The 16662-nt window shown below is 42.5% G+C and overlaps 1 protein-coding gene across 1 annotated transcript in view; it reads right to left on the bottom strand.

The window, feature by feature from the left end:
* LOC147706600 (cell adhesion molecule CEACAM7-like) overlaps positions 1-16662 on the bottom strand; it is a 112726-nt gene that overhangs the window by 19800 nt on the left and 76264 nt on the right. Inside the window, exons 4-5 of the mRNA XM_086929636.1 lie at positions 5829-5969; positions 5637-5725 (exon numbers count right to left, since the gene is read on the bottom strand). Of these exons, the coding sequence (XP_086785762.1) occupies positions 5637-5725; positions 5829-5969 (230 nt within the window). The remainder of the gene's footprint in view (positions 1-5636; positions 5726-5828; positions 5970-16662) is intronic.

The following is a 16662-nucleotide window of genomic DNA, read 5'->3' as shown; positions in this document are numbered from 1 at the left end:
TTTTCATTATTAAACTACTAATCTTTAGTTTCTGCTTATAAGCTTAATATAGGTAAATCAGAGGTCCTGCCCCTAAATAAATACTGCCTCCCAGATATGTTTAAGGATACTGGTTTCACATGGAATTCAAAAAGCATTAAGTGTCTAGCTATCCTATATTCAAACAATATCAAAGCAACCATTAAAATTAACCTTACTGAAATCATCAAAAAAATGTGTCATTGATGGAAGGGTGGTCTCCTCTATTTGTGTCTTGATGGGATAGGATAGCAACAATTAAAATGATGCTGTTTACAATAGCTAATTTCTATTTCTCTTTGTCGTGAATTGCCCTTCCACTCTCTTTCGTTAAAATTATTAACTTTTCCTTGATCAAATTCTCGTGGAATAAACTTAAGACTCGAATTTCATTGGCCCATCTTCAACAATCCAAAGACACTGGAGGGGTTAACTTTCCTGATCTTAACACATTTGGACTTCCCTTTGAACGGAGCCTCATGAAATATTAACAATTTGGGGTCAACTGGAGCAGGCTCAACGTGCACCTTTTTCTTTCATTGACACAGTTTATATCTCCCAGCCCCCCAGTGCTTTTTCCTCGCCTATACTTACCCGTTCTATAGCCATTGCTAAACCTTTAATTACCTCCTCTATTTCATGTGTTGACATTATTTCATAAACCCCTATTTGGTATAATAAGCATGTAAGATTGAATGATAGAGCTCTCTATTGGAAGGAGTGGATTGACAAAGGAATTATAACCATTGGTCATATACTTTCAGACGGATCTCTTTTTGATTTTTCTGAGATTCAGAAAAAATATGAGATATCCTCTTATTACCTGCCTCTAAATAATCCTCTTCTTCTATTTCTCTCTCAGAACTCTAATTCTGTCCCCACAATCAGACTTCCTTCTTACGTTGGACTTCTCCTATTGAATGAAGGCAGCTGAAATTGATAAGATGTTGTCTTGTTTCTCCAATATCAGAACAAAATGCAAGGTAGAGCTCTTGTGGGAGACTGATCTTCAACAGGAGTTTTCTTTTCAGATCTGGGGATCCATATGGGCCAAGATTCATACTTCCTCTCGCTCAGCAAGCGCGACCCAAACATGATATTACTTTTATAATAGACTATACCTGACCCCGGAGGACCTGTATAGGTTTAAACTTTTTAATGATGCAAGGTGTTGGTCTTGTTCTAGTTACATGTGATATTTTACACATGTTCTTTTTTTGTCCAATTGTAAAAAAGCTTTGGTTACTCATATGGGATACATTGAAAATATATTGTCCAGGTCTATTTCTTTTGATATCTTTTTTTAAATGGCTCCTCTCTCTAATGGTGCTCTCAGGGTATGGTAGGAAGGTTTATTGATTTGACTGTATGCATTACCTAAGGGTTAACTGAGTAGGCTGGGGGGGGGGCATGTAATTTGCAGAGGCAGGGAAGGGGAGAGGAGAGGAGATAAGGGGAGAGGACAAGAGAGGAGAGGAGAGGAAGAGAGGAGAGGAAGAAAGGGGAGGAGAGGAGAGGAGGGTCCCGTGGCCTGCCTGAGGACACTAGTACGGATGGATGTTAGTCAAATAAATCCGTTGGATTAATCACAAGAATTCTGTAAGATTACAATTGAATTACATGAGAAGAGCAAGTCTGCATTTAGAGCTTTTTCGTAGCACAGAAATGACCCCTCATGTCCAAAATGGATGAAAGGATGATTTTGCGCTAAGAGATAATGCTAAATGCAATGAAAAAGGAACGCGAGCAGCCACTAAAGCTCGCTAAATGTGCTTTTGGCAAGGAATTTTCCCCCAACTTACTGTTGTCATTTTGCAGTATTTTCTTAGTGCAAAATGCACCCTTATGTGCAAATTGGACACAAGGGTGCATTCTGTGCTTAGAAACAGCGCCAAATGCAACAAAACACGATTAACAAGTGATAAATATGCTCATGCATTTGGATTTTTCTGCTAAATTACTTCTAATTATGCAAGGAGGATTAGGCTTAACTTAGAGGCAATGTGTAAAGTATGTGTGCAACTCTTCAAACCGTAATAAAGTGACCACATAAAAGGATCCCACACCAGATGAGAATAGTAGAGATTTCTTTAATATACAAAAAAAACCTAAAAAAATCTAATCAGTAGAACTGGAGATATGCAAATGTAAAGATTTTTGTGAAAATAGTGTCAAAAAAGTAAAAAGTAGTGTATATATGGTTACTACTGACTGAGACAAAGTCACAGGTTCAGGCCGACTGCAATGGAGCGCAGGCCTGCAGAACAAAGTATATTAAATCCAGGTTTCCGTCAAAGTTGCGCCGAAGATGTGCCACCAAAGGGATGCATTGATTAGGAGATGCAGCAAGGCTGCAATGCGAGGTCTTGCATTGTCATCGAGGATCCCGTCAACAAGGACTTGCGATGCCAAGTCTGGCATCAAGGATGCAGTGCGTGCCCGCGGAGATGCAAGGCTACAATGCGCTGCCGGCATTTTGGTAAGGCTGTCGTCGACGAGGGATGCAAGGGGTGCCCCAAGGATGCATGCAGCGGTGGTTCCAAATAGTTTGCTTGCTGCAGAAGCTATGCAGGTCTCTGTAAAGGATCCAATCAATGCAGCAGCAGGGATGTGTGGGTTCTGAACGGGACTGGCCACTATAAAGGCTGGCAGAGCACCTCACGCCCACTTCCGAGGGTCCAAGACTGGGGTGGCATTACTTGGCTTGGTAGACTCACAGATGTCAGTGTACAAGTGCTAGGGTAGAGGTCGTTGGAGCCTTCTGTTCTTGAGGCTCAAGTCTGGAGGGCAACCACCTAGCCTTTAGAGTCACTCAGGTGGTCCTGGATTACACATATGCAGGTCCAGTCCTTCTAACCAGGCAAGAGGGCAGCAGGCCGTAGGTCAGAACAGCAGGGCAACAGGCCTTAAGAGCAACATTCAAGCAGAGTTTCAGTCCTTTCAGCAGCACAGTCCTTCTTCCTGGCAGAATATCCGCAGGTCCAGAAGTGTACTAAAGAGATACCGGTAGATTCATGAAGGGAAAATCGACTCGCAAAGGGCAGATTCTGCGAATCTGGGCCTTTGCGAGTGCAATTTTTGCATTTGGGATTCATCATCCCAAATGCAAAAATCGGTAATTGCGAAATCGCATATTTGCGAGGAATTGCATTTAAGGAATCTCTATTTGAGATTCCTTAAATGCAATTCATTAACCAATATTTATTTGCAAATTCGCTATTCCTGGCCGCTATCTACAGCGAAGTGTAACTTCGTGGTAAATAGCGAAAACTTAGAAAAATGCACTTTAGTGCATTTTTCTAAGTGGTATGTTACACACACACATGTCCTTTGGACATGTGTGTGCAAAACATCAGGCTACATGTACATTTCAGGGGTGCAACAGGGTGTCCATTGGACACCCCTGCACCCTTGAAATAGCAAAATCAAAATGCGAATCGCTAATAGCGATTCGCACATTGATATGTCTTCCCATTCATTCCTATGGGCCTCTAGGCCCATAGGAATGAATGGGGAGTTATTCCTTATTTGCGATTAGCAATTAGCTAATCGCAAATAAGGAAGCTGTAGGAATCACAATAAATATTGCGATTCCTACATGAATCCTGTTTTGCGAGTCTGTAATAGCGATTCCTTATAAATCGCTATTACAGACTCGCAAAACATGCCGATGATGAATCTGGCTGTAAGTGTCTTAAGTCCAGCATGTATACCCATTTGTGCTTTTGAAGCAGGTATGGCTTTGAATTGCACAAGTGGCCTTTATTTGCAAATTCGCTATTCCTGGCCGCTATCTACAGCGAAGTGTAACTTCGTGGTAAATAGCGAAAACTTAGAAAAATGCACTTTAGTGCATTTTTCTAAGTGGTATGTTACACACACACATGTCCTTTGGACATGTGTGTGCAAAACATCAGGCTACATGTACATTTCAGGGGTGCAACAGGGTGTCCATTGGACACCCCTGCACCCTTGAAATCGCAAAATCAAAATGTGAATCGCTAATAGCGATTCGCACATTGATATGTGTTCCCATTCATTCCTATGGGCCTCTAGGCCCATAGGAATGAATGGGGAGTTATTCCTTATTTGCGATCCTGTTTTGCGAGTCTGTAATAGCGATTCCTTATAAATCGCTATTACAGACTCGCAAAACATGCCGATGATGAATCTGGCTGTAAGTGTCTTAAGTCCAGCATTTATACCCATTTGTGCCTTTGAAGTGGGAGAAGCAGGTATGGCTTTGAATTGCACAAGTGGCCTGCCTTCCTGGCCCCGGCTCCAGTCTGACTATATCGGGGAGGCAGCCTTTTATGTGGAGGCACGATAAGGCCTATTCAAGTGTAAGAGGTACTGTTCCCAGCTCCTCTCTCCGATCCTGTCAGAGATAGCCCACCCAGGAACACCTAAGCTATGTATTGTGTGTGGTTGTCTAAGAGGAATAAACAAAGCCCAACTGCCACCTATATGACATTTGACCCAGAGACAGGCTGCAGGTACCAAATGGCTAAGGCAGGAACATCCTAACTTTCCAAAAGTGACATGTTCAAAATTGAAATTTTAAATCAGATTTCACCATTAATTTGGATGTTTCATTACAATTACAAAGACAACAAAAATAAACGGATTACCTGCTCGCATGTGGTAATTACTGATTGTTAAATTAAATAGGGTAACACCAATGTTATCGCGAGAGGTAGGCCTTGCAGTAGTGAAAAATGTATTTAAAGACTTATTCACTACTAGAACATGTAAAACTTGAAAACAGATTTCCTACTTTTTTAATACATTGCCCCCCCCCCCTCTGGGCTGTCCAGATTTTGGACTTATTATTTAGATATAACTCAAATTCCGCCAACTAATAACAAACTTTCTTATGCTAATCATCCAATTTGGAGCTATCTTACTTGGAAGATGTTCCCCTGGTGGAGGCTGAGTTGTTTCCAGGATTGGGTTGCACTGCTAAGTCAATCCACGGTGGTTGCATATCCACCAACCCATTTTCAATGTATAGTCTGCCAACATCTGCAACACTCCTTGCTCAATCATAAATAGAGGTACAGACTTTAAAACAGGTGTGTGTTCCTTTGATAAAGTGATAGGAAAGACCCTCCCTAACACACATTATATGCTGGAGACTAGGTATGTGGGCACTGACAACGTATGTAAAGAGCTATAATGCCAGTCTCATGTAGACACAAAGGCCAGGCCGCGGTTGCACCCTCAGGCCACGTGCAGGGAGCTCATCTACATTTTCTAAAATTACATGTACTAAAGTGATAAGAAACGCTGCCCCTAATGAAGGAAGGAAGGTTCCTGCAGCATCTTCAGCTAACAGTAGCCACTCCCAGACTAACGCAGCAGGGCACCTCATGGGTCACTCTAAAAAGGTGGAGGCAGTTTTTGGGCCAAACACAGCTTACAGTCTATTGTGTGAAGGGATCAAAACAACCCCCAGAAGCAATGCACTTTCTGCAGAGAGTGAAAGGTCTATGCACTTTGTCTCACACAGTATGAAAATTAAAAACAAAAACAATACGAATACATTTGATTTGTTCATATGAGAAATTATTTACATTTTTCCTTGAACCATGACTTCATCACTGCCAGCTACTCACCGCTGACTGACCATCGCGCCCTTTCTTCACGTTCTCATAGGGGGTATCAGCGTTTTTGATAACACTGGGATTCTGGTACATGTTTTCATCTGAGACAGAGAGTGATGGAAGCATTACTGTTGTGTCACATATACAGAATATAGTATATAATATACAGAGAGATACATTAAGGGCCAAGTTATGGACTTTTACCTTTGTTTGTGTCCTTTTGTTTCAGGCGTCTCTCATAATGAACCGCCATCCCAACCACAATGATTGCAGCACCGAGGACAACGCCGCAGGCCACGCCAAGAGTGGTCTGCCAGCAGGAGCCAGGGGTGGGGCAAGGACTGCCTGTGGGAGGGAGCAGAATGAAAGCAGCCAGTGAGAGCCTGGATTATATATACTGGATCTGAGCACACGCAGTGGTGCTGCAACAGCTTTTAGAGTGGGAGTGCTGGCCAATAATGCCACCTCACTAAGACTTAAGGGTTGTGCTAGAAGAGTGAGTGAACTAAATGGACATACATGAGCATGAGAATATGGGTATGGCGAAGAGGTGAGCAGAACATTGAAAAGCATTTTCATAAATATATGACTAAATTCTGCCTCTGTACTACCGGAAATAACTACTGAGCATGCAACTGACTTTTGATATGGGAAACGTTAGTCCTTAATCTCAACACCATACCTTTTGTGCAACCATCCTGCAGTCACCTTTGCGCCAACTGATCTATCTCACATTATCTCAATCAGGGCTTTAACCATTACAATATTAATTGTAGTATGGTGTTCCCACAACATGTGTCCCAGTGCCCTCTGAACTACCCGATTTAAACACCATTTCCATGGTGCCCCTAACTAATCAGATTATTCTCTCCCCCTGCCCATTAACCATGGGATTGTACAAAGAGGTGTGTGTATGACAAATTCCACATCCTTCCAAAATGTTCTTAATTTCCAAAGTGGGCTAGCCATGACAGAATTCCGTCCTTTCTAAAGGTTGCCCTCCATGCCCCAATGCAGATCAACAACCACATTCTGCATATCTTGAAAGATCTCGTACGGACCATAAAAAGGATCAATAAATTAAAACATATTTCATCTCATGACAATCGTAGATCATCTATATGTTGGTCAGAATTTACCGTACCCAAACCAACCAACCAACCCTTCTCCACTCCCTCACACACCTCACACCTAAACATCTATTCCTTTGCCTGATCTTCCAACCCACTCAACCCTCTCCTTGACATGGTTGAAAGTCATGGCCTTACCAAGGTACAAATTGTTCTCCCTGCATCATCGTATTCCCATTACTCATTGTTAATGATTCCAGAATGGCGTAACAAGGTTGGTCACTTTCTGGAACTGTAGTCTTGCTTCAAGATCCTTTCTCTATGAACACAACCACTGCTTTCAAAGCATTGCTATTTTTCATAGCTACCATCCAATCCTCCCTGGATAGAGTACTTCCAACACCCTCCATTACATCACATACATTTGCTACTGCTTCTCCTTTCTCTGTCTCATAAGCACCCTTGACACATCTGGCAAGTGAGACAGTCAGAGATACAGTTCTTTCATCCGGAACATCTTCAATGATGCAAATGTAAAATTGCATCTTGGCCAGTAGTCTAGCAAAGCAATCACTCACCCCTCCCGACTTCAAAATGTTGAGTATTGGATTATGATCAGTCTTTAAAATCACCTTAACACCCCAAACATATCTGCGAAAATAAAGAGTCAGAAAGTTGCTAATGTCTCCCATTCAATTACCAAGTAATTCATAACCCTGCTAGACAAAGAGCAGCTATCAAACGCGACTGCTTCCTCTCTTCCCTCATCTACCTGCAAGAGAACCTCACCGTAGGCTCATGGCACTGGCATCCACTGTGCAATAATTCTTAAACCAACATCGAACATAAACTCTACACCTGGTCCAGCAGTAGCTCCTTTTTCATCCTCACACATTTTGATCATCCTCACCCCACAAATATAGATTCTCCATTATTAATAAAAGTCTCAAACATTGAGATTTATCTGAATAACCCAACACAAATTAAGACCAATGAAAGACCTAAACTGGTCATTGTCATTTGGAATTGTTGCATTGACAATGATTTATTTCTAACTCAGATATCGGCCTCACCCCTGCTGCTGTAAATAAATCTCCTGCTCCGAAAATTGGGATTTTCTTTATCGAGGGTTTATCCTTAGGTGAATAACCTATCTAAAACTTGCTCAAGCCTCTCATTATGCTGTTTAACCAACTCTCCAAAAACTAGCATTCACTGGTTTTCATGCTGAATTTAATCTGATCTGAAGGTAAGTACTGCTCAAATATAACTTTGAGAAATCAATACCACCTGCCAACATCAAGACCATGTTGTTCCTGCTAGGAAGAGGGAAACAGCCTGTGGTAATATCATCATTGTCAAACTCCCACTGGATTCTTTTGTGAAGACTACAGCATCCACCATAACCAATCCAGAAGCATGGATGATTATGGTGATCAATATGAGACACAAGCCACATCTATAACACACATCCTTTAGAAGTGAGTCAATATGGCGTGTAATGACTGGTTGGACTATATGTCCCAGCATCTACCATAGCCAGGCATTAGTGACCAATCCACATACAAGAGCGATGATTACGGGACACAGATTAAAACTATAGCACCCCGTCAAACATATAAAGCAAAGTTAGTCTTATGAAAAGAATGTTATCCCATTAAATAGCAATAAATGTCCCCTCACTTTGCAAGTACTACAGTGACAACGAGGAGACACAAAGTACTGAGACCCAGTTCTACTTAGTATGAGGTATGCTGACAAACTACACATCCTAGCAGTCATTGAAAACTGAAACAGTTTGAATCACCAATGGCGAATGAGGACAATTAAAAGAAGCCAGGGTGCTGCCATAGAATGGAAGAGGGTGACATCGAACATGGACTAAGCAACTGGATCAGTGTCTTTAGAAAGCAGGTGGGTGTATGCAACCAACCAAAACTTACTTATGCAAAAGGTCAATTAAGGAACGTGGTAAAGCTTCAGTTTGAGCAAGATGGTAACGAAAAGCAGGACAATGTTTGCTTCTACGCTTGTCACACCCATGCTACAGTGCGTCTGATAAATTAGGTCAGGCTGTACCAGGCACTTCACAGGCTGTACCAGTGAAGTGCCTGCATATGGTCACCCCAACAGAGATCAAAATTAAAGTTAAATGTGGAGTACATTGGTTCCATTTATGTGAGCTTTTAATTAACATAATTTAAGCTGAAGTCAACTCAATTATTTGACAATGTGAGAGTACCCCTGCATTGCATTACAGCATGTGAACTCTTTTTCAATATACAAATGCCTATCATGGAATTCATGCACTTTTAAGTCATGAGTTGATGAATTGTTTATATGCTATCAAATATGTGCCTGTGACATTGCTGCTGTAGATATTTTGCTCTCGATATTAATCGGCACTCCGTGCATGGGAGAAGTTGGCGGCTGCTAATTTCATCCTTTTAATCTTGATAGGATTGCGAACAAATCATGAACCCAGGGGACGCAGCATAGAACACGCTGTATTTAAAGACAAGTGAGAGAAAGCACACCAAGTGCAGAGACCAAGGTACATATTTAATGCTGGGCGCGGGGTTTTTACATCATCTAATAGGAACACAGTAGTCATACTGATCATTTTGTTTAGGCAGACGGACAGGATCCCTGCCGCATCCAGGATCTTGGGACAGAAGTTGAAACGTACATGCACGGAGTGCCGATTAATATCGAGAACGAAATATCTACACCGTACAGGTAGAATCTAAGAGTGTCACAGGGAATGCGTTTAAGCTAATAACTAAAACTAGACTATTGGCATCTTTCAGAATCTGTAAACAGAGACAAAGAGAAAAAGTGAACCCCGTAAACTTGCTACAAACCAGAACAAAGGTACTCCTTTTGTAACTAAGCAGCACAGTGCAATATAAAAGGGGATGTTAAGAAGGTATAGACCAACTTATAATTTTTTTATTTTTTTGTACATAATTTGCAGACAACAAGTGATAAAGCCCTGATGAGAACCCGTAAAATGAAATAGCGAGTTCGAAACGCGTCGGGAAAAAGGAGTCTATCAACTTCTAGCAGAAAGGAACAAATTGATTGTTGGATTGACTAGAACATTGATTAATTCGTATAGTCAGATATATTTTTTTCATTGAATTTGTTTCTAAATCCTTTTGAAAGTGACTTTATCCTTTAAACATCTGTTGAAATACAATGCAAAGATTGAATATTTGCTGCATAATAATGGTGCAATATGTATGTATGTGTATAGAATGAATTGTTGCTTTTATGTTTAATGTTACTAATTAAGTATATGTGTAATGTTTAAATGTGATGTTTTTCTCATACAATTGAATCTCTATGATCAAATGAAAAAGTAAAGAAAAAGTAAAGGGTATAAATAAACTATACCAGACAAATCTAGAAATAAGACTGATTTGTTGCTCTAATTAAAGAGCTCTATTAAATAAACTGTAGGGCCAGCACCTTGTTTTTCAAAAAGTACTATATGGTCCAGTTGACCCCACGTCCCAGGACCTACCTCCCCATTTCTACAAACAATACCTGTTCACAGCACTGTATTAAAGATACCAGGAGTGTGGTGTCACATCCGCCATGTGACAGACCACTGAAGCTCATATTTATGACCCCAGGCGTGTTGCTCTTGAACAACATAACAAGGTGCAAGAGCGGCACAACTCAATGAGATTTATGAAGCCACACAAGGCTTCCTTGCCTGGCCCTGAGTGGCTTTATAAATCTCAAGTGAAGCAATGCAGTGCAAATGGCTGCATCATTGTCATACTCTGCGCAAGAGAGGTGTTCACACGCAACTCCCATGGTTTTTGGCCCATTGTTAGATTTAAAAGAACTGGTAAAACTGGAAATGCGCCACAAAGATATGCCTTCCCAGGAGAGGCGTAACGAGGAGAAATGTATTCATTTCTCCTTATTACTTCCTCTTCATCTGTGTTTTGCACGGCACACATAGATAGCGGAATACGCCTCTCTGGATTGTTTATTTGCAGGACGTTTCCCCTTCCTGCACAACAACAATTCTGCATGCAGCACAGGCGCCCTTGCATCCAGGCGCAAGGGTGCCTGCGTTGGTGCTAGGCAGCCACAGAGGCGTCTGAGCAGGGAAAAGGCAGGAATGTGGCGCATTCTTTTAAATACAGCGCATTGCTGCCCTTTCCCTGTCACACAGTGCAGCACAGCTCGGTACCTGGCTGCACTACACTGGGTGACAATTCTCTTAAATACGCCCCTGAGGATTCTGCAAATGTAGTGCTTCTCAAAAACGATTTTAGTCACAGTTAATTATTTACTAATTTATTTATTTAATAGCACAAACTCCACCAAACCTTGTTTTGGAGCACTCAAAAGGAGGGCAGGTACTTCCTTAAAATACCATTAGACTTAAGTCATGAGGGAATAACAGGGATGTAAAAAGTAGTTGTGTTCCAGTGGCTCTCAGCACATATCCATATCTGCAAAGACAGGTAAATCCACCCTGCGTAGCTTTTCATAGCCTTATAGATGCGGAGTGAGGCAACACAGTGCAAGTCGCTGTGTGCCTTACTGTATGATGGGTAGGCGTGCCATGGGGATTACTGTGGGTGTTCCAAGTGACACCCATGGCATTTGACACATTCCCAAATTTACAACAAGATGTATGCATGAGAATGCATCAAAAGCCTTCACCTCCCCACGGGTGGCGTAGGGAAGGCGCAACGAGGAGAAATACATTATTTCTCCGTTTTTTCCACTTTCGATGTGTGCTGCATTCAGCATCAGACATAGAAAGAGGAAATCTCCTCAATTGATTGATTTAGTGCAGGAAGGGGTGCCTTACTGCACAAAAACCATCATCCCTACAATGCAGACACCATTGCACCATAGTGGCAGGAATACGCTGTATCTCATAAATACAAGTAAGATCTTAGCAACAGGTAATATTAGGAAGAACATTAATAAAGCATGCACATTTATTTGTAAAAAGGAAAGACGTAGACTGAAAGGCTTGTTTTTAATAATGCAGGAGTGGTCTATATTTTAAGCCGATTAAGACCAGATGAACAGTATCAGCACTATTTACATGAAATATGCATAACCCAAAGGTACTTGGGCACATATGCACTTGCGTAAAGGTGAATGACACAAGTGATACAGCGAAAGGCGGTGCAGAATAAACATAGTTACAATATTGACCTGAACTAATAACAGGTCGAAACGTCGTTGACTGTCCAGTGCAATCTTTAGCGCATCTCCGTGGTTCACCTAAATTGTCAAACCTACTTCATTTTCTTTAATCTAACATTTGTGAACCAAAAACTCTTGTAAATGTTGTAAGTACTGTTCATTCTGTGCTGCCTTTCACTGTATCACTTGTCACTTGCGCTGTTCACCTTTTCACAAGGACATATGTGCACAAGTACCTTCGGGTTACGCATATTTAATGTAAATAGTGCTGATTCTGTTCATCTGACCACTCCTGCATTATTCAAACAACCCCTTCCGCCTCCCTGTCTTCTTTTTTCAACTAAATGTGCATGCTTTATTAACCGGCTTCCTAACTTTACCTGTTGAAACATTGTTACTTGTTACATAAAACTTACACCCGGTCCCAACTGGATATACAGGGTGTCTCCTGTTGTTTGGTTCCAGTATCTCATAGATACGGCACATTCCTGCTCTTTTCTTTTGACGCAGGGCCTCGCAGCTGGAAGGCTTGCAGCGCTGCCCAACGCCAAAATATGCGAAATGAGGCCCAATGTGAACAATGTTCATAATATGTCGCAATGACAGCGCATCAGAGTAAAGCACAAATAAACAACTAAAAGAAAGTTTGGAGTAAAGATCCAAACAACAGGGTAATGCAGTCACAAGTGGACAGAGTTAAGAGTGTGGTATAGTCACAAGAGATAAAGCAGGCAGGGCAGATAGTGGGGCATAGTCAATGCTCTTCTGACAGATTACTTATAAGTGTCGCAGGTCACAGCACAAGGGCATCAAAGAGCTATGGCAAAAAGCAAATGTGTAGGTCACTTATAGCGATATCATGAAACATGCTTGGACAAAGTTACAATGGGTAACCAAATAATTGTTACAAAGCACTTGGTATCCGACATTTAAGTGGCTAACATGTTCTGTAACTAAGGGTCTTATTATGATGGCAGTCCGACAACCACCATCACACTGTTGGTGCCAGACCCATCGCCATCGAACCCTGCAGGACTGCCGCTGCATTATTAATGCGAGTGGTTGGAGAGCGGGTGAAGAGACCGACCGCCACGCATCTGATGGGATTATGGAGTCCCTCAGACCATGAGAGGGACTGCAATCCCTACAACATTGGCGGCGCCTTCTCAGACACCACTGTAGGGATTACAATGTCCCTTTCCACCAGCCGTTTCATGGAGGTTAACCCACCATGAATAGGCAGGTGGAAAGGGACCTGGGGGAATGTAGAGGGCCCCTCTAACCCCATGGCCCTCCGATATGGGCCCTGGGGGGCCACTATGGTGCCCTCCTACATATCCCTGCACCATGTAGCAGGCACCTCATGGTGCCTGCCACGTAGACTAGGAATATGTCAGATGTGTTTTTTTTGTACTGCACACAGTGCATTACAAAGAATACACATTGCGACCGTCAAGAAGGCGGATGCATCGTAATGCGGTCAGTTGGACCTCCGACTGCTAGTCGGGCGGTCCTGCTTCTGCGTCGGTGTCAGGTGGACATAAGTCCCTCTGACATCATAATCAGGCCCTTATTTATGAGGTCACTTCTACCTGGTGTACGTATATGTCTACGATGCCATAAAACTCTCTTTCAAGGTTATGTGGTTCTACACACATATAAAATAAACTAATACATTCAGTAAGTATGTCAAATAGTCGCTTACATGGCGACACTATAAATTGAAGTTTAAGGGGAATACAAATATTCTGTGGGCAGAAAATGTCAATATTTAAGCCTAAATCCAGTGAAGCAGTACTGTTGCAGGGATTCTGCACAAGAACAGAACTATGCGTGGGATTATTGGACCTTAGTGAGCAGGGACTGAGTCTTCCTACCTCCTGAGTGCCCACAAACTCTGGACCGACTAGCTATAGTGTCTCACTCGCTCTCCTACTCTCTCCCAGTTAAACAAAAGATTACACACTCCAGAACACAACCCTCCCAGAACTCTCGGATATCGTGGTAACAAGACACACCCTTTTGCTCGCACTCATGTGCTTGTCCACAATAGGATCTGACAGAGATACAAAACTGTTTAAAATATTTATTTTAACTAGCATGTCCTAACTTGCAGTATATGTGCAACAACAAGCAGATAATTGCATAGTATGAGTATTGTCAGCATAGCAGCTAGTCCATTTATCATGAAGGGAGATGTCATCATAAAAAGATAATGGAGAAAAGACTATAGTGCCTAACCTCTCTCCCCTTGCTAACCATAAGTATTGTTAAATAATGGAAGATCTCTGGGCTTTGTCAGCAGACCCCATACCTTAGCCTATAGATGGTAGATCTACATCATGGATGCTGTCTTGCTCATCTCCCTGGAAAGGTCCCTCTCAAAATGTGTGCTTCCCATGCATGTATCTCCATAATATCAAAGTACGAGCTTCCAACAACAGCTGCATCTGTATGTTTTGTCTAGGTGCTACGGCTTGACCAGAACAGAATAACAAGGTGCATTGTTTATCAACCTTGCTCACAATGTTCACACTAAATTTCAAGTACTGGCAGAGAACGAACACAGCAGACAGTTCTCATGTGAAAGGCACAAACAATGTTGTTTGCAAAAATAAAGCTTTGTAATACCACTTTTCCCCCAACCTTCCACGATTCAGTCGGTAGGGTCTGGCATGGCATGGGATTTCAACGCTGGCCAGCTGTGCAACCTTAATGGTTTTTTATCTATTTCAGGATTGCAAGATAAATGGGACCTCCTTCATCATTTGCAAATTATGGACTGTCTATTGTCAGGATGTGAATTTCTGTTTGATATGGCAGGCTCAGAACTGGCGTTGAATTATTACAAATCCACCAGGAAACCTTTGATTAGTATGTTGTACCTAGGCTTCTGTCAATATGTTTTGGATGATGCTGCCTAGTTAGCTACAAAATGGAGCCAGTCTCTTGCATCTGAGATTCTACTCTCAGAGACTCGGAGCGCATTAGACATACTTGTTCTATCTGTACACTCTACTAATTTAAAACTACAACAGCTTCGGACAATGTGACTCCTATATTATACCCCGGATAAAAATTCTCATTAGGGAGTGAATTCTACCTTATATAGGACCAAGGACCTGATAACGTTGTCAGTCATAGTAGCCGCCGACCAGCTTCGCCGCAGATGTGGAACAGACCCACCCCAGGACCGCAGTCCCGAAACAGCAATTTGGATGCGACCGCACATGGTGCAGTTGCAAACTTCCATTTTACAATGGGAGCTTGTGACTGAGGCAGTCCGAAACTGGCAACAGCACAAACACAGGTTTAGTGATTGAAAGGGGGCACTATAGTTGCCCCGCATGGCCACAACTAAAGGACCAGGGGAGAAGGAGGCACTGCTAGGGACACCCAAAGTTGCTTTCTGACAGCCTTTCAGAAAATGTGGCTCAATGGTCAGAGCGGCAGACCCTGATGCAGAGGTCTGGCCCGGGACCAGGGTTCAATTCCCGCCTCGGCTGGTCTTGAGCTCAATTTCCTCGGACCTGATAATTCTCGCCTCGGTGCCTATTCTAATCATGGGTCCCACTCTGCAACTCTGGGCAATAGCTTGCTTAATCTCCACAATGGCCCCAACAGCGCTAGGATGCCTGGCTTCACCTTGGGGGTGCCCAGGAGTGGACACCTCACAGGGAAAAACCAGGAATGGTTCCACAGCGGTATGCATACAAGCCCCTTGAGACCCCTTCGGGGGTGATACATGCGCTATACAAGTAGTACATTTTAGAAAGGCCAACATGGAAAGGCTGTCGGAAACTGACATCATAATCCCGATGGTGGAAACACTGTCCTTAAGGGATTATGAGTATTTTCTGAGTGGCCGACGGGCTCCTTGAGCCTGTTGGAAATGAGTCCCCAGCCGGTCTACACTCCGACCACCGACTTTCTAATTCGGCAGTCGGAGTGTAAACTTTTCGTACTGGTTGGAAAGCCTCGGACCAGTGGTTGGACGATTTCCGACCGACATCGAAATGAGGCCCTTAATGCCCTAAATGCAATATTGTTATGCCCTGGCTTACAACAATTCTGGGATGGGATAAATAAGTTTATGTCAGACAGTGTGGGCCATCAAGTCTCACTAAATACTAAGGTGATAATGCTGTGCGTTAAGTCTGACTATGAGGGTGGCTTATGGTGCTTAACCACCAGTGGTGTAACAAACCTTGGGTGGGCCCCACCTGCAAACTATATAGAGGGGGCCCGCACACTCCGGACACAGTAAAGATCTCTCAAGCCAGGGGCCCATGCACAGTCTCGAAGGGGCCCACGGAGCTGCAGGGCTATTGTTACGCTACTGTTAACCACAGTAATGTTAGTATGTGTCCGGCTTTGCATAGCAAGATCTTGGGTTTCCTCTGACCCACCAAAAGCGGTTGAGTGGTGTTCCCCAATCCAACAGGTTCATAATTTGGAGTTACCTCTGGCAACAGCTAAAGGTCATCATTCTTTGGGAAAATTTGTAAAAAATGTTTCAGTTGGGATTTTTTTCTTTTTAATTCAAATCATAAATATTACTGTAAATCCTCTTTTCTTCTCATTCTTTTTTTGTGCTCTGTTGGTATTTGCACCTGCAGTTACGGTCTGTGATTTGCCTCTCTTTTTGTATGTTGAAAAATCTGGCTTGAAATTGTTAAATTAATTAATTAATAACAATTAAAAAAAAGATTTGACAGACTGGACAGGCACACGTGAGAGCTGGCTTCAAGGATTGCTAAACACAGGAAAGAGCTTGC

Source organism: Lissotriton vulgaris, chromosome 7 (genome assembly GCF_964263255.1).
Source record: "Lissotriton vulgaris chromosome 7, aLisVul1.2, whole genome shotgun sequence".
In the NCBI taxonomy this organism is placed as follows: domain Eukaryota; kingdom Metazoa; phylum Chordata; class Amphibia; order Caudata; family Salamandridae; genus Lissotriton; species Lissotriton vulgaris.
This window is presented reverse-complemented; position numbering and strand designations above follow the sequence as displayed.